At 40.0% G+C, this 24,192-nt stretch overlaps 1 protein-coding gene across 1 annotated transcript; it reads right to left on the reverse strand.

Annotated features, from left to right (window-relative positions):
- Window positions 1-993: 993 nt before the first annotated feature.
- On the reverse strand, window positions 994-22,666 carry LOC121390575. The gene is made up of 9 exons (XM_041522422.1): window positions 22,585-22,666; window positions 18,602-18,632; window positions 11,994-12,067; window positions 10,966-11,057; window positions 9,045-9,129; window positions 6,204-6,259; window positions 5,142-5,223; window positions 3,900-3,989; window positions 994-1,790 (listed from the first exon to the last, which is right to left on the reverse strand). The coding sequence occupies exons 1-8, from the start codon at window positions 22,629-22,631 to the stop codon at window positions 3,977-3,979; spliced, it is 480 nt and encodes a 159-aa protein (XP_041378356.1). The 5' UTR covers window positions 22,632-22,666; the 3' UTR covers window positions 994-1,790; window positions 3,900-3,976.
- Window positions 22,667-24,192: the final 1,526 nt, after the last annotated feature.

Raw genomic sequence — 24,192 nt, forward strand, 5'->3', positions numbered from 1 at the left:
GCACTGATTGTCCAACTGCACTTAACCCAGAGTTATTGAAAACTAACCCTGGGTTAATGAAAACTAACCCCGAGTTTGCTAACCCAGAGTTAAAAGTGTGTTTTAGCACTGGGTTGTTTAACCAGTGATTAGCCAACCCTGGGTTAAGGAATTTAACTCACAGTTAGTGTTAATCAGTGATTAAGTTAACCCAGGTTTCGAACAACCGGGCCCAGACGTTATTGGTGTCATAATATTGTGGAACATTGAAATAAGTTCAAACACGCCTCAAATGTTGCTAAAGGTGAATTGATGCAAACGTCTTAACGATTTGGGCCATTAAGTTATGAAGCATTATCCATCCCAGGCCACACCACTGACCTTGACAGAGCTGTGACCTGTGAGGGACATGCCGAAACCATAAGGGTAAAGAGCCAGGTTAATAAGACTTCAGGATTCTGTTATGAAACATTATCCATCCCAGGCCACCACTGACCTTGACAGAGCTGTGACCTGTGAGGGACATGCCGAAACCATATGGGTAAAGAGGCATGTTAATAAGACTTCAGGATTCTGTTATGAAGCAGGCTGAAAAGGTTAATTATTAGCTCTACTTTGAGAGATAATGATCCACCATCCCTACACTGTTAAAAACATCGGTGAATCATGTGTGTGTGTATATATATATGTTAATGTACTGGACAGTTCTGAAGTATTACATACATGTATTTCTTGGGCGGATCCAGCTTTTCTGATGGGGTGGGGGGGGGGGGGAGTCCAAGACAAAAAGGGCACCATAACATTATGAAGAGGCACTATTGACAAATTACACACGGTTCACATGGACCATAATATAATAGTGCTACAACAGGGACGCTGGCAGACGTATTCTATACATTGACAGAATAAATAAATTTGTAAAAAACCTAAAAATCCTAAATAAAAGGGGCACTTCTCAAATTTGAGGGGGGGGGGGGGTCCGGACAACTTGGACACACACACACACACATACACCCCCCCACCCCCCTCTAGATCCGCCCAGTATTTACTAGTTTACATATTGCGAGAAATCCATTCAACAGCAGTTAACATTTAACACAACTCTACAATCCCATGCACAGGTCAGGTCATCAATTTTTTATTTATGATTTACACAAAATTCTGGTAGTATTTCTAACTGGCAGTGTCCAGCTTTCTGGTAGTATTTCTGACTGGCAGTGTCCAGGTTTCTGGTAGTATTTCTAAGTGACAGTGTCCAGCTTTCTGGTAGTATTTCTAACTGGCAGTGTCCAGCTTTCTGGTAGTATTTCTAACTGACAGTGTCCAGCTTTCTCGTAGTATTTCTAACTACCGTTGTCCAGCTTCCTGGTAGTATTTCTAACTGGCAGTGTCCAGCTTTCTCGTAGTATTTCTAACTACCCAGCCTTCTGGTAGTATTTCTAACTGGCAGTGTCCAGCTTTCTCGTAGTATTTCTAACTGGCAGTGTTCAGGTTTCTGGTAGTTTTTCTAACTGACAGTGTCCAGCTTTCTCGTAGTATTTCTAACTGGCAGTGTTCATGTTTCTGGTAGTATTTCTAATTGACAGTGTCCAGCTTTCTCGTAGTATTTCTAACTGGCAGTGTCCAGGTTTCTAGTATTTCTAACTGGCAGTGTTCAGGTTTCTGGTAGTATTTCTAACTGACAGTGTCTAGCTTTCTCGTAGTATTTCTAACTGGCAGTGTTCAGGTTTCTGGTAGTATTTCTAACTGACAGTGTCTAGCTTTCTCGTAGTATTTTTAACTACTGGTTGGTAGTAGAGTCCGGGAAAATCCTGCAAAATACAAGAAAACAAATCAGTTATGGGACATGATATAAAAACTGTTTCCATATATCTGCATCACTCCCCTCAGCCCATGCTGTCTTAAACCTGGACACTTAGTGGAATAGATATATATTTTTTGGCCTGCTACGTTAAGAAATAATAGCACGCCATATGGGTCTACACATGTAGGTTTTGTTTCTGTCCTGTGTGTCTATCCGTCAATCTTGTCCCGCACATTGTTTTAGAGCCCTGCCAAGTCTTGTTTCTGTCCTGTGTGTCTATCCGTCAATCTTGTCCCACACATTGTTTTAGAGCCCTGCCAAGTCTTGTTTCTGTCCTGTGTGTCTATCCGTCAATCTTGTCCCACACATTGTTTTAGAGCCCTGCCAAGTCTTGTTTCTGTCCTGTGTGTCTATCCGTCAATCTTGTCCCACACATTGTTTTAGAGCCCTGCCAAGTCTTGCTAACAACATAACTGTATATTTAAAGACATACTGTTACGGATTTAACGACCTTATTTCTCTAAAAATGGATAATAAATAAAAATTACATTAATTGTGGGAAACCAAATCTAGCTATCGCATCACCTTGATTGGAATGGGAAATGTAGCAGGTTTCTTCTCTAAGACTATATGTCAAAATTACCAAATATTTCACATTCAACAGACGATGATTAATAAATTAATGTGCTCTAGTGATGTCGTTAAAGAAAACAAAAGTTAACTTTTTAATGTTACAAAAATTAGTTTGACGTCTTTGTTTTGTTACCTTATAAAGTGAAGAGATGAATGTGTGCATGAACGGATACATTCTGACGGTGCTCTCTCCCTCTTGAACATATTTCAGGCACGGATACAATCTGAGGGCGCTCTCCCTCTTAAACATATTTCAGGCACGGATACATTCTGAGGGCACTCTCTCTCTTAAACATATTTCAGGCACGGATACATTCTGAGGGCGCTCTCCCTCTTAAAGATATTGCAGGCACGGATACAATCTGAGGGCGCTCTCCCTCTTAAAGATATTGCAGGCACGGATACAATGTGAGGGCGCTCTCCCTCTTAAAGATATTGCAGGCACGGATACATTCTGAGGGCGCTCTCCCTCTTAAAGATATTTCAGGTACGGATCATTCTGAGGAGGCTCTCCCTCTTAAAGATATTGCAGGAACAGATACATTCTGAGGGCGCTCTCCCTCTTAAAGTTATTGCAGGCACGGATACATTCTGAGGGCGCTCTCCCGCTTAAAGATATTTCAGGCACGGATACATTCTGAGGACGCTCTCCCTCTTAAAGATATTGCAGGAAGAGATACATTCTGAGGGCGCTCTCCCTCTTAAAGATATTGCAGGCACGGATACATTCTGAGGGCGCTCTCCCTCTTAAGGGTATTGCAGGCACGGATACAATCTGAGAGCGCTCTCCCTCTTAAAGTTATTGCAGGCACGGATACAATCTGAGGATGCTCTCCCTCTTAAAGATATTGCAGGCACGGATACATTCTGAGGGCTCGACCCCTCTTAAACATATTATAGGCACGGATACATTCCGAGGGCTTGACCGCTCTTAAAGATATTGCAGGCACGGATACATTCCGAGGGCTCGACCCCTCTTAAAGATATTGCAGGCACGGATACATTCGCACTCAACACATTTTATTTATGGTTATATGGCGTCAGACATATTGTTATGGATCACACAGATATTGACAGAGAAAACTCGCTGTCGCCACTTCATGGGCTACTCTTTTCGATTAGCAGCAAAGGATCTTTTTTATGCACCATCCCCCACAGACAGGATAGTACATACCATGGCCTATCTTAGTCCATTTGTGGAGCACTGCCTGGAAAGAGAAATAGCCCAATGGGTCCACCGACGGGGATCAATCCTAGACCGACCGTGCATCACACGAACGCTTTACCACTGGGCTACGTCCCTCCCCTAATTTGTACGGTGGCAAACAACTATATATATATAGATGTAGATGTAGATGTAGATGTAGATATATGAATATGAATGTGATTTTTTTTTTAAATATTTAAAAACATTTATTTTATTTATTTTTATTTTATTTTTTTGTGGGAGGGTTCTGTTTTTGAGAGTTTTTTCTCTACTTACGTGTAACAAAGAAATATATATTCTGCAGACAAGAAGGCTTTTTGGTACTGCAGTAATGACCCCAGCGCGCAAAGATGTCAGCAACAATTCCTGCCGAAAAAAAATTAAATAAATAAAAAATAATATATATATATATATATATATATATATATATATATATATATATATAACTATGACACCATAAAGACCTTTGATAGCCACTGAGAAATATCACGCTAGTAAAAAAGCTACCGTTACAAAATAAATATCAAATCATTTGATAATTCAGTTATGCACAGATGTGCTCACTAAATAAACCAATTGCTTTTTGATCCAGCTTCTGTTTTCAATTTACAGTTTGTATATGCACGCTCTAAATGTAGAGAAACATCAACTTTTGTAAATACGGCAGTTTAGCACATGGCAAAAACATTGCGAGGTTCGTCATGTTTAAGATACTAAATGATAAAATATATGTTTCTCAACTAAACTTTTTCTAAAAAGAAAAAAAAAAAAACATTAAAAGGAAAAATTCAGTTTGACAAGCGTTCCGGTCTGGTCCACATTCACACCAGTGAATAGTTTGTAAAATATAAATTTTCTAATGAATTGATTCTTAATCAACAAAATCTATGCACTCAAAATTATTTGCAATTGTAAATGGATTATGTCTACAATTCACAACAGTAGAGGCACACAAATGTAGCATACCTTTTGAAGATCGAATATAATAATTGAAACAAATTCTAACAGTTAAATGATTTGGGCTTCTTTTGGCATACGTGAGATCATGTGAAACACACCAAATGTTAATTCATCTTCCTCTATTTTCAATCAATTTCTACGAGTCAAGTGTACCCGATATCGGTAATTTTAAGAAATAAACAAAAACGACTTAGTAAAATTCATGGTTTTAGGAATTAGTAAAGTTTTGTATTTACATACCTACTTTTTTTAACTTTAATGTTAATAGAAATGTACACGAACTGTGAAGAAAAATCTCACAAATGAACGACTAGCAGATTAAAACAAATCAGTGTTGATTGCGCGAACCGTGCACGAGAAAACAAACTGAACGGAGTTGGAAGCATAATACAGTTAGGAACGGTGACGATATAGGGTTATGGCCCTTCAACTGAAGAGATACGGAAATGTGTTGGGCCAGGTAGGGGACATGTATTGCTTTAGCAGTACACTACGAATGCCTGTTATTATTATGATATTGTCGAAACCATTTGTCATGTTCACTCTTTATGTACTCACTTGCAGCAAAAACAGCAACAAAACAAGCACCACCAACAGCGGGATGGCCTGCGTTGTTCTGTCTCCAGAGCCACGTGCCTCCCTGCAATTAATAGGATCAACCTTAGTCACTACACACAGACATAGATGATAAGACACTGGACACGTGCTTCCCTGCAATTAGTAGGATCAACCTCAGTCACTACACACAGACAGAGAATAAGACACTGGACACGTGCCTCCATGCAATTAGTAGGATCAACCTTAGTCACTACACACAGACATAGAGAATAAGACACTGGACACGTGCCTCCCTGTCATTAGTAGGATCAACCTCAGTCACTACACACAGACATAGAGAATAAGATATTGGACACGTGCCTCCCTGCAATTAATAGGATCAACCTTAGTCACTACACACAGACATAGAGAATAAGACACTGGACACGTGCCTCCCTGCAATTAATGGAATCAGCCACTTACCTTAGTCACTACAGTTAGAAAATGATTTTAAAATGTATCTAACACGTAAGAAATAAAACCGTGCATAGTATTGCTTAATAGGAACACGTAACTTGTGGTTGTTTAACATAAACGTCCTGCTATTTTTTGTTTTGACACTGGGAATTCGAAAGAAAGTAAGGCTTAACTCTAGTAACTCTAAAAAGTGGTGACAGAATCAGGGGAAAACATTTAATTTTGATTAGGACTTTACCTATGTCCCTGGTTTGAAATCTCTAAAACGTGGTGATAGAATCAGGGAAAAACAGTTTAATTTTGATTTGAAAACTCTAAAAAGTGGCGATAGTATCAGCAGTTTAATTTTGATTCGGACGTTAACACTGGCCCTGGTTTCAAACTTCAAAATGTGGTGATAGAATAAGGGAAAAAAGTTTAATTTTGATTAGTACTTTTAGTATAGCCCTGGGTTCAAACTTCAAAATGTGGTGATAGAATAAGGGAAAACAGTTTAACTTTGATTAGTACTTTTAGTATAGCCCTGGGTTAAAACTTTAGATAGTAGTGATCACAATAGTGAACCAAATTAGTTATTAACACCCTGATCAATACTACTCAACTTACTCCTCTCAGGGATTGTAGGCAGGCGTTCTGCCGGCCGACTTGAGGAGGCGACGGAGCTGAAAAATTGAAGTTAGAACTTTTAGTGACACATAAAATATGTTTTTTCGTTTGGAAATAAAGCATAAAAGAACTAAATGATTTGAAAAAAAAGAAGAAATGTTTTATTTAACGACGCGCTCAACACATTTTATTTACGGTTATATGGCGTCAGACATATGGTTAAGGACCACACAGATATTGAGAGAGGAAACCCGCTGTCGCCACTTCATGGGCTACTCTTTTCGATTAGCAGCAAAGGATCTTTTATATGCACCATTCCACAAGGCAGGGTAGTACATACCACGGCCTTTGATATACCAGTCGTGGTGCACTGGCTGGAATGAGAAATAGCTCAATTGGCCCACTGACAGCGATCGATCCCAGAGCGACCGCGCATCAAACGAGCTCTTTACCAGTGGGCTACGTCCCGCCCCTTAGAACATCTGACGTTGTTGATCTGGTGTATGTAAGGTCATGTATCCAAGTATATTATTTTTACAGACTCACTTTCGTGTCTTCAAGCTCTACAGTACATGAAATTGGAGCACCCCTTAGTTGGGATAGTGATACGAAAGTGTGTCTTTTTATCAATTGCCAATAAAGATGTTATACTGTGTTGGGTACCCAGCCATGTTGGCATTAGGGGTAACGAAAAGGCAGATGTTGCTGCCAAGTCTGCTTTGAACTTGCCCCGTGTCCATGTTGGTGTCCCCTACAGTGATTTTAAATTTCATATTAACCAATATATCTTTTCGACTTGGCAAGATGATTGGGACGATGCGGTTGCGAATAAGCTTCATTCTGTCAAGGCAGTCCTGGGAGAGTGGCAGTCATCCTACAGGCGATGCAGGAAGGATGAAGTAGTCTTATGCCGTGCCCGCATCGGCCATACATATTTGACGCATTCATTTATTTTAAAGAAGGACCCTCCCCCTCTGTGTGAACATTGTCAGTGTACACTGACTGTGCGGCACATTTTGGTGGAGTGTGATCATCTCAAGCCGACAAGAAATGATATATTTGGCAACAGAAATGTTTTGGAATCGTTTAAATTCCATCCAATGTTAATTGTAAAGTTTTTAAAACACTTTGACTTCTATACAAAATTTTAAGATATACTTAACTTGATTTTATATATTGTATTATACTTCCTCCCCACAGCTCCTTACACTGTGGTTTTACATGAGTCTATATAAATATGTTCATGTACTTACCATTTGTGACACCCAATAGCCGATATGTATTTTTGTGCTGGGGTGTCGTTAAACAAACATTCAAACAAACAAACAAACACACACTGCAGAAACAAACAAACACACACTGCATCCCAGAGCGACCGCGCATCAAACGAGCTCTTTACCAGTGGGCTACGTCCCGCCCCTTAGAACATCTGACGTTGTTGATCTGGTGTATGTGAGGTCATGTGACACACACTGCATGTTAATTTTAACAACCTCCAGTTTTATATAATTTGTTCAAGTTACATGTAGCTGCCTAGACGATACATTAAAAAAAAAAAAAAAAAAACCCACCACAATAATATGTAAATAGTGATAAATGTGAATAGTGGACTACCATCATTTATAAAATGTTGATGAGTGATGTTAATCAGTCCTCGAAATAAAATAATAAATTATGGTGCATTCGCCTCTCCGTTATATCGTCAATCCGTCAATACAACATGATACTGACTAGATTACCGGTTCCATTTCCAAGGGCATCATGTTCACCCCTAATACATTGAATAAATTTAACTGGATACTTACTGGATTACCGGTTCCATTTCCAAGGGCATCATGTTCACCCCTAATACATTTACTACGTTTAACTGGATACTTACTGGATTACCGGTTCCATTTCCAAGGGCATCATGGTCACCCCTAATACATTGAATACGTTTAGCTGGATACTTACTGGATTACCGGTTCCATTTCCAAGGGCATCATGGTCACCCCTAATACATTGAATACGTTTAGCTGGATACTTACTGGATTACCGGTTCCATTTCCAAGGGCACCATGGTCACCCCTAATACATTGAATACGTTTAGCTGGATACTTACTGGATTACCGGTTCCATTTCCAAGGGCGTCATGGTCACCCCTAATACATTGAATACATTTAGCTGGATACTTAGTGGATTACCGGTTCCATTTCCAAGGGCATCATGGTCACCCCTAATACATTGAATACGTTTAGCTGGATACTTACTGGATTACCGGTTCCATTTCCAAGGGCATCATGGTCACCCCTAATACATTGAATACGTTTAGCTGGATACTTACTGGATTACCGGTTCCATTTCCAAGGGCATCATGGTCACCCCTAATACACTGAATACATTTAGCTGGATACTTAGTGGATTACCGGTTCCATTTCCAAGGGCATCATGGTCACCCCTAATACATTGAATACGTTTAGCTGGATACTTACTGGATTACCGGTTCCATTTCCAAGGGCACCATGGTCACCCCTAATACATTGAATACATTTAGCTAGATACTTACTGGATTACCGGTTCCATTTCCAAGGGCATCATGGTCACCCCTAATACATTGAATACATTTAGCAGGATACTTACTGGATTACCGGTTCCATTTCCAAGGGCATCATGGTCACCCCTAATACATTGAATACATTTAGCTAGATACTTACTGGATTACCGGTTCCATTTCCAAGGGAATCATGTTCACGCTTAATACATTGAATACATTTAGCTGGATACGTACTGGATTACCGGTTCCATTTCCAAGGGCACCATGGTCACCCCTAATACACTGAATACATTTAGCTGGATACTTACTGGATTGCCGGCTCCATTTCAGAGTCTTTGATGTTTTTAGTCATTATCGAATCCGCAATCCACTCCTGTCGAATCATAGATGGAGCTGCAATTGATGAAGATGAACATCAAACTTAATCATTACACGTAGACATACAAAGACAGGTAACGGACCTGAAACTGCTTTACCTTTAACCATTAACCTTTTCGGCTTGCACATCTAAATTAACTATTGACAAGTATGTTGTTAGGTTTGTTTGTTGGGATTTTGTCTACTTATTTTTGTTATTATTATTATTATTATTATACATGTCTATATTTAAAGCCAACGCTCGACAGGCGTGCTAATAGAAGTATGAAAAACATTACTCCCCAACACCCCCCCCCCCCCCCCCCTAAAACTGGTGGTACCTGTGCCCAGGACAGGCGTGCGCTACAACAGCTTGTTCTGAATGTGCACGTAAAACCCTATAAGCTAACTTGACCTGACCATTATAATAAGAAAGAAAGAAAGAAATGTTTTATTTAACGACGCACTCAACACATTTTATTTACGGTTATATGACGTCAGACATATGGTTATGGACCACACAGATTTTGAGAGGAAACCCGCTGTCGCCACTTCATGGGCTACTCTTTTCGATTAGCAGCAAGGGATCTTTTATATGCACCATCCCACAGACAGGGTAGTACATACCACAACCGTTGATATATCAGTCGTGGTGCACTGGCTGGAAAGAGAAATAGCCCAATGAGCCCACCGACGTTTCACTATTAGAGGTCGTAATTGAAATCAAATATTACTTACAATAGGCTTTATTCTCTAAATTATTCGTACATCCAAAATATTTGTGGTCATCCCGGTTTTCCTAAAACCACAAAATCTTTGTTTTTCATATTTAAAAACAACAACAACGCATGTTCCTTTGAGAAGTAACGGTTATGGAGAGGAGCTCTAGTCTATTCTTAAGGGTTTTTCCCCGTTTCAACCTCACAGACTCTTGTTTCGCTGTATTGTAACTTTATCCAGATGTGTGTGTGTGGGGAGAGGGGGTGGGGGGGGGGGGGGGGGGGTTCGTAGCCCAGTGGTAAAGCGCACGCCTAATGCGCTATCGGTCTAGGATCGATCCCCGTCGGTGAGCCCATTGGGCTATTTCTCGTTCCATCCAGTGCACCACGACTGGTATACCAAAGGCCGTGGTATGTGCCATCATGTCTGTGGGATGGTGCATATAAAAGATCCCTTGCTACTAATGGAAAAGTGTAGCGGGTTTCCTCTCTATGACTCTGTCAAAATGACTATATGTTTGACACTTTCCAATTAGCATCAAGGGATCTTTTATTTGCGCTTCCTACAGGCAGAATAGCACAACCCATGGCCTTTGTTGAACCAGTTATGGATCACTGGTCGGTGCAAGTGGTTTACACCTACCCATTGAGCCTTGCGGAGCACTCACTCGGGGTTTGGAGTCGGTATCTGGATTATAAATTCCATGCCTCGACTGGGATCCGAACCCAGTACCTACCAGCCTGTAGACCGATGGCCTAACCACGACGCCACCGAGGCCGGTATTATAATAAGAATCGGAAGAAAGAAAACGATTGAGCATTAGTGATTATCTATGGAGCTGGATTCAAACATTATAGACGTGATCAACATAAATCACCAAATTACATTCATTTTATTTCATTTGAACTTATTTTCATGCTTATATCCAATTAAGGTTCAAGCAAGCTGTCCTGGGCACACAACTCAGTTATCTGGGCTGTCTGTCCTGGACAGTGAGTTAGTGGTTAGTGGTTAGTGATAGAGAAGAGGGCGTAAAAAACCCTCACTCTGGGTGGGAGCCGATACCGGGCTGCGAACCCTGTATCTACCAGTCTTATGTCCGATGGCTTAACCACGTCACTACCGAGATACTAAACCAGCGACTCAACTTACTTTCCTCCTCGATCGCCGGCAGAAGCGTGGCCCTGGAGGGCAGGTTACCCAGCTGTCGGTGGGTGTTGTAGATGGTGTAGTTGGACACGTCACTGAAAATTGAAATTACACGTTTACAAGTGTTTACGTTAAATCCGTATTCGTAAATCGTTGGCCAGCAGAATCTACTACATAATGTGTAATCGATTTTGTGTGTGAATGTATTATTTTGTTTATTCTGTGGATCTCTGATATGAAATTAAATGTAGCATTACTGTTGATCTTCATATGCACCGAATGTAAATTCAACAGCCTCCATTTTTACTCAATTTCTTCGGCTCAATCTCGACTCTATATTGGTAGTTTTAAATAATTATATATGAAAAAAAAAAGGGAACTTTGTAAATAAATGGTTTCAGGGTTTGTAAAGTTTTCTATTAACACGTTTACTTTTTTTAATACAACAAATCTGATGTTAATTGCGCAAACCATGCTCTAGAAAACAAATATCAAACAAAAGAGAATGGACGACTGCCATCAATTGTGGAATCGGTGATTTAAGAAGTTTTAACTGTAAGCGCTCCAAATAAAATAATAAATTATGTCATCAGTCCTGGATCATACTTAATGCATTCAATATATTTAACTGGATACTTACTGCTGGATAGCCTCTCTTCTGTTAATCTCCTACCTCCCCACATGTCATCAGTCCTGGATCATACTTAATGCATTCAATATATTTAACTGGATACTTACTGCTGGAGAGCCTCTCTTCTGTTAATCTCCCACCTCCCCATATGTCATCAGTCCTGGATCATACTTAATACATTCAATATATTTAACTGGATACTTACTGCTGGAGAGCCTCTCTTCTGTTAATCTCCCACCTCCCCACATGTCATCAGTCCTGGATCATATTTAATTCATTCAATATATTTAACTGGATACTTACTGCTGGAGAGACTCTCTTCTGTTAATCTCCCACCTCCCCACGTGCCATCAGTCCTGGATCATACTTAATACATTCAATATATTAACTGGATACTTACGTAAGGACGCTTCCCTGCTTGCGAATAAACTCTAGAAGCTCTCGACGCCGACGTCTTATGTCACTATAGCATGTCTGTAGTTTAAAAAAAAAAACCAATAATCGTGAAGAAAATGATGTCATTAAATATATAATGATTATTAGTATCCGGTATTCAGTCTGAAACTGGTATTCCAATATTTGATGGAAACGACGAGCAAATATTTGAATAGCAACTAAATTAAATAATTGACTCTTTATACCAACATCCCCTGCGTGTGCATTAACCTCATCGTGGTGCAGGGGTGAACATTCTTTTTATAGAATGGCCAATAAATGCACAACTCCTCATATGAGGCGCCTTGTTTGTCGTGAGGTGCGACCCGTGAAGTGGATGATGGGATCCTGGTGGTTGAGTCATGGTTAATGTCTGCAACAGAGTATATTGCCACTAACAATACACCACTTTGGCCCGGAGTTCACGTAGACGGGAGGTCAGGAATGGCCCGACCTGATCAATCGGCTGGTCACGCCAAGCTCGAGAGCATACAATCTTTGTTTTGTTTACATTAGTCAAGAGAAAACATTGTTTTATATATCATGTATTTGTTGCTCTTGGGGCGGTGGCTAGGGTCAATTGGGTGATTTTGTGTTCTTAATGCCCAAGTATATCAACCATGTATCCCTGGCATGGCTGTCTGCTGGTTATCCGCAGCACCGTGTCCCCTTGTTGGACTCGGTGGTGGGTGGGGGGAGGGGGGGGGGGGCATGGTTGATGAACCCTTTTAACCTAATATGGGTAAAACAAATTTATCAACCTTAGATGGGACCCTTAAAAGGGTCCACACCGAAGTTTCGGACTTCTTGTCTTCGGACGAGGAATCCATGAAATCTAAAACAAATGTGAAGAAATCCAAAGTGATTTCTTCACAACATTGGCCAAGGTTTCTCGTCATCAGTTCCACTGATGATGGGGCCTTGAATAAACTTTCACCTTTTGCTATTCAAAAGGCAATTGTTGGCTTGGCTGGTGAGCCAAAATCTGTTAAGAAAATTAAGAATGGGCTGTTGGTTGAGTGTTTAACCGAAAAACATTCAACTTGCCTTCTCAAGTCGACAGTTTTTTGCAATGTGCCGATTAAGGTAACTCCTCATACCTCCCTCAACTCGTCAAAGGGAGTGATCAGATGCAGAGATCTGGAAGGAGTAAGTGAGGAAGAAATATGCCAAAATTTAAGTCCGCAGGGTGTTACTGCTGTGAGGAGGATAAAGGTTCGTCGAAACAATGATTTGTTACCGACGAATACTTGTATCCTCACCTTTAACGTCCCTACCCTTCCCCAGTCTGTCAAAGCGGGTTACCTTAATATCCCTGTTGAGCCCTTTATTCCAAACCCCTTGCGTTGCTTCAAATGCCAGAGGTTTGGCCATGGTCAGAACACATGTCGTGGCAAACTTACATGTGCTCGTTGTGGTCTTTTAGACCATGACAGCAAGACATGCAAGAACGATGTACTTTGTCTCAACTGCAGGGGCAACCACTGTGCATACTCTCGAGAGTGTCCACGGTGGAAACTGGAAAAACGAGTTCAGCAGGTAAAGGTACAAAATAAAATAACCTTCATGGATGCCAGGAGGTTGGTGGAGACCGCAACACCGACAGTGGCTGACAAGTCATATGCAGCAGCAGCTGCTGCCAAAGTCGCCACTAAAAGTGTTGCAGTCAACACAGACCTCACCTGGCACTGTGACGAAGCCAAGTACAAAAAACTGTCTGACATTGAGAAGGCACAAAAACAAGTGCAGAAAGCAGCACAAAAAGAAAAAGTCACTGTCCAACACAAGGAAATTGAAACCCAAGTGTCATTGGATTCTAAGAATCCCCCAAATAGGTCGAGCTCTAGTCTCCCTAAGACAGGCAGTGACACAAAGAAATCTCCAAAGAAAGCTACAGAAGTACTGTCTTGTAGGCTGAAAAAGATCGAACTACGTTCGGTCCCGATCAGCAATATGTATGATACTTTGGCTGATATCGGTGATAATGATATGGAGATTTCATCTCCAGATCATTGCCGATCACAAAGACCACCAGCAAAGCCAAAGAAAAAACCCATACTCCCTCCCGATGGAAAATAAAGTTATCCAGTGGAACTGTCGTGGGCTTAGGCCCAATTTTGATGAACTAAGTCTTCTAATTCAAAAGTATAATCCTCTTGCAGTGTGTCTTCAGGAAACTTTCCTGAAGGATACTGACAGTATTAACATCAGAGGATTTAATCTCTACCATAAATGTCAACAGAGTGAAAACAGAGCGTCTGGGGGCGTTTCCATTATTGTACATGAAAACATTCCCCAGAGTGAAGTCATACTAAAGTCGACTTTACAAGCTGTGGCTGTAAAGGTCACGGCTCATAAAACTATTACTCTCTGTTCAGTTTATTTACCCCCTCGAAACAATTACAATTTTAACACTAGGGACTTTCAAGGTCTTCTTGATCAACTCCCTACTCCCTTTATTATCATGGGAGATTTTAATGCTCACCACACTTTGTGGGGATGCGATGACATAAACACTAGAGGTAAACAATTAGAAGACTTAATTCTCAAAAATGACTTAATATTACTTAATGATAAAAGTCATACATACTTTCATCCTGCAAGTGGTTCTTTCACATCCATTGATTTAACCCTTTGTAGTCCATCACTTTGTCTTGATTTCTCCTGGAAAGTTTGTCCAGACCCTTGTGGTAGTGACCACTTTCCAGTTTTTTTGGAGAATGATGGACTTCCATCACTTGAAAGGGTTCAGAGATGGAGGTTGACAGGGGCAAACTGGGATCAATTTCGGCATCTATGCAGCACTCGACTGCAACAAACTGCCATGACTGGTGCCGATGATCCCATGTCTTTGTTCACCTCCATCTTGAAAGATATTGCAGAGGAAACTATTCCAAAGACTTCGGCAGTACCGAAGCGTTTCAATAAACCATGGTTCAATGAGACATGCAAAGATGCAATCAAAGAGCGAAACAGGACCCTCGAGAGGTTCAAACGCGAACCTACCGGGGATAACCTGAATAGTTATCGCATTGCTCGGGCAAAGGCTCGTAAAACTATCAGACAGAGTAAGAAATCATCTTGGAGAAATTATGTCTCCAAGTTGACTTCTCAAACATCTGTGAAATCTGTCTGGAATAGGATACGTAAAATCAAGGGAAAAGAATCCAATAATACAGTTCGCCATTTGTCTGTCAATGACACGGATGTTACGTCTCATCGTGACATTGCCAATGCATTGGCAGACAGTTTCTCCCATAACTCTTCTTCTTCTTTCAGTACAGATGCTTTTACGTCTATCAGAAATAAAGCTGAAAAGCAACCCATTAACTTTTCATCTGAAAATGTTGAAGTATACAACAGGCACTTCTCTTTGGAGGAGTTGCAGGACGCTCTACGTAGAGCCCATGATACTTCGGTAGGACCAGATGAAATACATTATCAACTCTTAAAACATTTACCTGAATCATCCTTAATGGTTCTATTAAATATCTTTAACAAAATCTGGATTTCGGGTGACTTTCCTTCTGATTGGAGAAAAGCCATTGTCATTCCTATTCCTAAGCCTGGTAAGGATCCAACAAATCCTACCAGTTATCGCCCTATTGCTTTGACAAGTTGCATTTGTAAAACCATGGAAAGAATGATCAACCGTAGACTTGTCTGGTATCTTGAGTCCCACAAATTGCTTACTAACGTGCAATGTGGGTTCAGGCCTAGACGTAGCACGGTCGATCATCTTGTTAGATTTGAAACGTTTTGTAGGGATGCTTTTATCCATAACCAGCATTTGGTATCGGTCTTTTTTTTTACCTCGAGAAAGCTTATGATACCACGTGGAAGTATGGGATTTTGAAAGACCTCCATGGCATGGGCCTAAGAGGCCGTATGCCTGGCTTTATCTCAAATTTCTTACAGAATAGGTCTTTCAAGGTACGAGTGGGGTCTACGTTATCCGATTCTCACTCCCAAGGGATGGGTGTGCCTCAAGGTAGCATCCTGTCAGTAACTTTATTTTCCGTGAAAATTAACAGCATCACCCAGTGTTTAAAACCTGGCGTTGATAGCTCGTTATATGTCGACGATTTTCAGATTTGCTACAGGTCGTCCAGTATGAGTATCATTGAACGTCAGTTGCAGCTTTGTTTGAATAAACTTCAACAATGGGCAACTGACAATGGATTTCGATTCTCAAAGTCAAAAACAGTCTGTATGCATATTTGCCAGAAAAGAGGTCACCATTTAGATCCTCAGCTGTTTTTGGACAAAACTCTAGTTCCAGTTGTGGAGGAGACCAAATTTCTGGGGGTTATTTTTTGACAGGAGGCTATCTTTTGTTCCTCATTTACAGTATATGAAAAAGAAGGGCTTGAAGGCCCTCAATATCTTAAAGGTTATTGGCAATACTGAATGGGGGGCAGACCGAAAGGTTATGCTCCGACTTTACAGATCTTTAGTTCGGTCTAAACTTGATTATGGGTGCATTGTGTATGGCTCAGCACGTAAGTCTTACTTGCAAATGCTAGATCCTATACACAACCAGGGACTTAGGCTCTGTCTTGGTGCTTTCAAAACATCTCCTGTGGAGAGCTTGTACGTCGATGCACACGAACCTAGTTTGGGTGCTAGACGTGCAAAGCTTTCTCTGCAGTATGCTACAAAGATTAAATCAATGCCAAAACATCCTGCACACAATGCGGTGTTTGATAATAAATATATGAAGTTATTTGATGCGAAACCGAATGCGATTCGAACATTTGGTCTTCGCATTAAGCAGTTTTTATCAGTTTCCAACATTGATTTAACAGACATTTTGGAAACGCCTTCATATTTTATTTTGCCACCTTGGTGTATCAAACCACCAAAAATTGTATTCGATCTTGTGCATCTAAAAAAAGATCGCACAGATGCAGTTATTTATAAACAACATTTCATGGAAATCCAAGAGCGGTACTGTGATTACATTCCTGTTTACACAGACGGATCACGGGATGGGAATTCGGTGGCTTGTGCTACAGTGTTTCCATCAGACACAATAATTTCCATGAGATTGCCCGATTCAGCATCAATCTTTACTGCTGAAATTTGGGCAATCATTAAAGCCCTGGAACAGATTAAGGATTCATATGCATCCAAGTATATTATTTTTACAGACTCACTTTCGTGTCTTCAAGCTCTACAGTACATGAAATTGGAGCACCCCTTAGTTGGGATGGTGATACGAAAGTGTGTCTTTTTATCAATTGCCAATAAAGATGTTATACTGTGTTGGGTACCCAGCCATGTTGGCATTAGGGGTAACGAAAAGGCAGATGTTGCTGCCAAGTCTGCTTTGAACTTGCCCCGTGTCCATGTTGGTGTCCCCTACAGTGATTTTAAATTTCATATTAACCAATATATCTTTTCGACTTGGCAAGATGATTGGGACGGTGCGGTTGCGAATAAGCTTCATTCTGTCAAGGCAGTCCTGGGAGAGTGGCAGTCATCCTACAGGCGATGCAGGAAGGATGAAGTAGTCTTATGCCGTGCCCGCATCGGCCATACATATTTGACGCATTCATTTATTTTAAAGAAGGACCCTCCTCCTCAGTGTGAACACTGTCAGTGTACACTGACTGTGCGGCACATTTTGGTGGAGTGTGATCATCTCAAGCCGACAAGAAATGATATATTTGGCAACAGAAATGTTTTGGAATCGTTTAAATTCCATCCAATGTTAATTGTAAAGTTTTTAAAACACTTTGACTTCTATACAAAATTTTAAGATATACTTAACTTGATTTTATATATTGTATTATACTTCCCCCCCCCCCCCCCCCCCCACAGCTCCTTACACTGTGGTTTTACATGAGTCTATATAAATATGTTCATATACTTACCATTTGTGACACCCAATAGCCGATATATATTTTTGTGCTGGGGTGTCGTTAAACAAACATTCAATCAATCAATCACTTTATACCAACATGTTTTTTTTTTTAATAGCTTGAATTGCTTAATTGATTTTAATACCCCTCCCACCCACCCAAAGGAAGTAACGCAGAAAACAAATAAAAATAATAATGCAGTAGAGAATAATAGCTAACGTAGCTATATATTTTGACTTGTCTAGTATTACTGAATTATCTATATCACATTATGACCCCCCCCCCCCTCCCCACCCACTAAAAGAGTATTCAGACCAAAAAGAAATACGTTGCTAGTTCTCATACAGGGAACTACCAGATCAGCTGACAAGTGTTTGTAACGTTTGTTTTGTTTAACGACACCACTAGAGCACATTAATTTATTAATCATCGGCTTTTGGATGTTAAACATTTGGTAATTTTGGCATATAGTCTTAGAAAGGAAACCCGCTATATATTTCCATTAGTAGCAAGGGATCTTTTATTTGCATCATTCCACAGGCAGGATAGCACAAACCGCAGCCTTTGGTATACCAGTAGTGGTGCACTGGCTGGTAGGAAAAGGATAATTAAGTTTCCTGCAAATTTTGTGTGTGGCCAATAAAAGGGTTATACATATTTTAAGTTCTCGAGGGCTTGCAATAATTCCATATAAGAAAATACATACCATCTGAAGCCGCGGCCTCCTAGCAGTGAATCTAAAATGTTAAATAATAGATGGCAATCAGTTTCAAACGTCTATCAGCAAAGTAAAAAACTAAAATTAATATTCTCTGCTAATTGACATAATATTAGCATTTCTGGAAGAAAAAAAACAAGAGACGATTTCACTCTGCACGGCATATAGGAACACCAATAGCTGCCTTTTATAAAATGGTATAAATGGTGTCAACTATGCAGGAAGAAAGAATGAAATGTTTTATTCAACGACGCACTCAACACATTTTATTTGCGGTTATATGGCGTCGGACATATGGTTAAGGACCACACAGATATTGAGGGAGGAAACCCGATACCGCCACTTGATAGGCTACTCTTTTTCGATAAGCAGGAAGGATTCTTTTATATGCACCATCTCATAGACATGATAGCACATACCACGGCCTTTCATGTACCAGTCGTGGTGCACTGGCTGAAGCGAGAAATAGCCCAATGGGCCACCGACGGGGATCGATCCCAGACCGACCGCGCATCGAGCGGACGCTTTACCACTGGGCTACGTCTCGCGCCTGCCGTGTATAAATACTAAAAGAATCCTTCATATGTGTCCATGTGGGACAGGGCTATTCCACCCAAGGGTACACAATTTGTTGTCAGGGACTAGGCTTCTCCCATGCAGTAGATGAAAAACAAGCATTTTGGAAAAAAACATGAAAAACCTACATTTTTTTTAATTTTTTTTTATCTTACAATAAAATAATCATAATCATTGAAAAGATCGTTCCCAAAAATGGTTTATACTGAAGGTATAAACCGAAAATGACAGTATAATTTCATTATGACAGCAGGTTTCCTTGTGTTTATGAAATATTAAAACCATTTCTTGTGTTGTTTTGCCGTTTACGTGACGTCACCCAATGTAAATATCAGCTCAAACGATAGAAGTCGCGTGGTCATGCAATACCGATTTATTCCATAGGGCTGACGTCATAGAATACGCCAGTCTTGCATGGCTAGGGATGGGAAAAAACACTGTTACACTAGTTTCGAACGTAATATTGGACAGCACGCGGTCTTAACTACCGGTTTGCATTTTTGAAGACGTCACGTTGACAGAGTGGACAGGACGCCGGACTGTTAAGTGCCACTCTGTGTTTGTAAATATTACCATAGTAATGATCAGTACAAAATGCATTGCTTAACGTTTGGTCAGCTTAACGTTTGGTCAGTTCTGCATACAAATCAGCGAAAGAAAGAAAGAAATGTTTTATTTAACGACGCACACTCAACACATTTTATTTACGGTTATATGGCGTCAGACATATGGTTAAGGACCACACAGATTTTGAGAGGAAACTCGCTGTCGCCACTACATTGGCTACTCTTCCGATTAGCAGCAAGGGATCTTTTATTTGCGCTTCCCACAGGCAGGATAGCACAAACCATGGCCTTTGTTGAACCAGTTATGGATCACTGGTCGGTGTAAGTGGTTTACACCTACCCATTGAGCCTTGCGGAGCACTCACTCAGGGTTTGGAGTCGGTATCTGGATTAAAAATCCCATGCCTCGACTGGGATCCGAACCCAGTACCTACCAGCCTGTAGACCGATGGCCTACCACGACGCCACCGAGGCCGGTAATCAGCACCGAAGTCTGCTTCCTATGACTGTCTCTTAATCCTGTGCCCAATTCGTCCCAGACATGTTTAATAGGTGACACATCTGGTGAGACTGCCGGCCGATTCATACGTTGGATACCATGTTGTATGAGAACATGATACAAACGTGGCATGCTGGGGTCTAGAATTGTCGTGTAAAAAAAACGAAAAAAAAAAAAAAAAAAAAAAAAAAACCCACCACGGCCAATTTGGTGATATGACGGAAGTAGTAAAGGCTAACAAATTCTCGTCTCTATACCTAATACTTGTCAGGTTTCCATGGGTAATGTACAGAGGTGTCCTATAGTGTATATAAATTCCACAGCATACCACCAATAATTAATATTACTCTACCATATTGCATCTTGTTTGACCTTGACATCTAGAAATCTCACACCTGGCCGACAGAAACGGATTCTGACGTAGTTTAACTGCAGGATACATAGACTCGTCTGAATAGTACCAGCCTCTATTCATCAAGTGTTTAGCGTGTGTGACGTAGAGTATTTTAGACTTAAGTGTGTTTTTACATGCCCTATACCACTAAGGTTTCAGACATTGTCACTATACAAAACAGATTTGAAGAAAGCTGGTAAAAGTCTTGTCTACGGCAAGTATATTATATTTAAACATGTTTTTCAACTTCAGTATGCCAAATGTAATCCATACATCTTAAATATAAAAATAGTTCGAAACTACACAATCTGCTTTGAACAATGGATTTTTAAAATGATGTTTACCTGGTAGCGATGAATAAACTGTTTAAATGCGTGTGTTCTTTTTTATTTACGAATACACTGTGGTTCAGATACAAATGAAAAGGTAAATGGGCAACGATGAGCGATTTTTTTACCTTTTCTCCATCAAATTTCCTACCATAAATACAAAATAATACTCTTTTTTTTCTTTTCTTTTTTATGAGTAAGACAAACTTGAAAATCCTAACTCGTCTGATCTACGGAAATCTTTTCTGTCCCCTTTTGGGAAAGATTTTAAATTTATTTATTATTATTATTTTAAAAATATATATTTAATCAGTTTCAATTTAAACTAGTATAATGTTGATCTGCAGATGATATTTGTCACACATTTTAAAACCTTGATATAATTTAACAAAAATGTATTAACGTCAGTTTTTATTCGTCAGAAATTAAAAAATTTGTAAAATCTATTCATGGTAACGAGAACACGATTTTCCCCACGACGGTGGCACGAGATCTCGCGCACTGCGGTGCATGTTCGTAATACAATAGTACATGTTCTTGAGACAGGCAAAACTGGGTTTTAAACCAAATCAATCTAACAGTAGCTGCACAGGTACTTTCGCGTGAGCCAGATGAGGTTATGTATTGACAGTCACAAAGTTAATATTAGCGGTGATTTTGTCCGACACTAGGTACAGTGGCTAGAATGCTATCGTGTTTGTTATCAATAGACTCGATTCAGTCCAAACGAAGCTATACAAATGTCAAACTGTGGAGAATCCGTAATCGGCCGACTTATTCCGATTGGCTTGGAATAGTAGTGAGAGAGATTTTCATGACACCATTATATAATTCTTTTAACATATTTTGTTTTAATCAGTGTCATTAAATTAAATCGGTATATAATATAATATTCTAAGAAACTACCCATAAAAGTTCTGTGAATGCTTCAAACACCGAATATCGTGACGTCAGGAGTTTGAGCATTTCAGTAAAAAGAAAATATTTCGCTAGCGTGTCAATATAGGTCGCATTTTATGGCGAAAGTAGACGGTGGTCGTGAAGGAAATAGCTGGACACGTTGACCGATGGAGAAAAAAACAGGTTAGAACATTACCATCAAGCACATACGACGTATGCCTACATCTAGGTCAGGGATTTCCCACTGCACACAGTTTTGCAAAACATTGATATTGGTCAACACACATTTGTTTGGATTTTCTGACGAGCGATTACAGCTTTCACACGAGCGATCCGTCGCTTATGTTGATATTGGTTTTGCATAACCGACAAAATCGTTCGTGCCAAATGTTTTTGAATTGTTATTATTAGCTGACTTTTATCTTAGTTTGTTATTATTATTATTATTATTTTAATAAATATAATACAAAATAATATATAAAAGCCAGGGACCTAGCTTGGGATTTTCAGGTGGTACGCAGACTTTTTCTGCGCTGGAATAAAACATACAGCATGTATACACGCATTTACATCATATATTTTATAATGATAAATAATTGTAATCTCAGGTGGTACGCAGCTGTGTACCTGCGTATATGGAAGCTAGGCTCCTGAAAGCCAAATATTAAAGTGTGTTTAGGTAATCAATATTTTTGTTTGTTCCATACCTTCGTAAAGGCATTTTTCCATTAAAATTCTCCATGAAACGCTCCATGATGTTTCAATTTATCAAGCCAACGCAATAACAATTGAATATCCAAGCAACTGATGACGTAACTAATTCCTGTCAAGCTACGTCGCTGTCACGTGGTTTTCAAAACTGTGGCATTGAGCTTAGGAGCGGGAAGGGTGTAACGAGGGTGTTTACCTCACTAGCCCAGTCAATATATGGTTTGACCCGAAACAAACTAGAACAGAAATGGGTTTTGTGTGTGTGTGTGTGTGTGTGTGTGTCGGGGGGGGGGGGGGGGGGGGGGGATATTAAAAGCACTTTTTTTGATAACTGAAATCATATTTTACTTAGATTTTATTGTTTATATTATCCATTTCCGCACATTCAAAGTGTTTTTGGTCAACCTGGTGTTTTTAATATCACAAAATGCATTGCTCATATTTTTAAATACACACGTGCGTCTGAGAAGTAAGAGTTATGGAGTCGAGTTTTGTCCTATTTTTAGAGGGTATTTCACCATTTCAAAGTCACAGACTCGTGTTTCGTTCAGTTGTAACTTTATCCAAATGTGTTACAGGTTTGTAGACTAACTAAACTTATATGTCGCTTTAATGGGAATATAAAAAAAGGTAAAATGTTTCGAACAAACATCAGTATTAAAATTGAATCGGGGTGGGGGTGGGGCAGAAATGCGTGTTTGTAACCAAAATTTATATATTTTGAATAAAATCCCCAAATTTCTCATAGCCTATATTTCACATTTATAACATTCATTTCTGTTTATAAATTATCAAACACTGGCTTAAGAAGCGGGGTGTGGGTGTGTGTGTGTGTGTGTGTGTGTGGGGGGGGGGGGGGGTGGGGGCATTTGCCCCTAACTTTTCAGATATTTTTGCTTTATAATATTGTAAAAGTGTGTAAATATAAAAGTGTGCCCACCCCCCGTCACTTTTTGGCACCTACCTACGCCACTGTCAAATAAAGACTATTTTTTTGTTTTGCATAATAAAAAATATAATTAATTATTTCTATAAATAGCAGGTGTTGATCCAGGGATAGGTGAAAGGGACGGGGTGGGTGGTAATAGGTGCTTGATTAGGCTTTTAGTATTTTGTGACAACGAAAAAATGGAGGGTATGCCCCTCGTAACACGCCCTCTCTCCCCCCCCCCCCCTTCCATTTGCATATTAATTAACTAGGCAGAGGCGGATCCAGAAGGGGTGTACCAGGGGGACGCGTCCCCCAAAATGTTTTCAAGTGCTCTCAAAATGTTCAAATGCCCTTTTTGTTTGTACAAAAATTGTTTTGCACGTAAGCATTTTTAGCTCCATGAAGCTAAGTTGTGCGTGTTTGCGCAAGCTTGCAGATGTGTGTCTGTTTTACTGAGTCTCAATGGGGTTCACTATTGTCTAACGCGAGTAATGAGCGCCTTAATTTGCGTGATCGAAGTTTCATAATAATAGCCTAATAGTTTTTGCTTTGAATTGTATAGATTTTCAAAATTACTCATGAACAATATAAGTTGTAGAAGCATCACGAGGGGTATATGGCTTTTTATGTACCCTCTGTGTGTTCTTTTACCCCGAGCCGACGTGTTAAACCA

This window comes from Gigantopelta aegis, chromosome 15 (genome assembly GCF_016097555.1).
Source record: "Gigantopelta aegis isolate Gae_Host chromosome 15, Gae_host_genome, whole genome shotgun sequence".
NCBI lineage: Eukaryota > Metazoa > Mollusca > Gastropoda > Neomphalida > Peltospiridae > Gigantopelta > Gigantopelta aegis.

What these genes read in the sequence shown, in the direction of transcription:
- LOC121390575 (XM_041522422.1), bottom strand. Translation starts at nt 22,631, where the DNA reads ATGGAGCGTTTCATGGAGAATTTTAATGGAAAAATGCCTTTACGAAG. An exon ending in AAGCAGGGAAGCGTCCTTAC is followed by an intron (nt 11,058 to 11,993) that starts GTAAGTATCCAG and finishes TTCAATTTTCAG; the next exon opens with TGACGTGTCCAACTACACCA. An exon ending in GCCTACAATCCCTGAGAGGA is followed by an intron (nt 5,224 to 6,203) that starts GTAAGTTGAGTA and finishes TATTAATTGCAG; the next exon opens with GGAGGCACGTGGCTCTGGAG.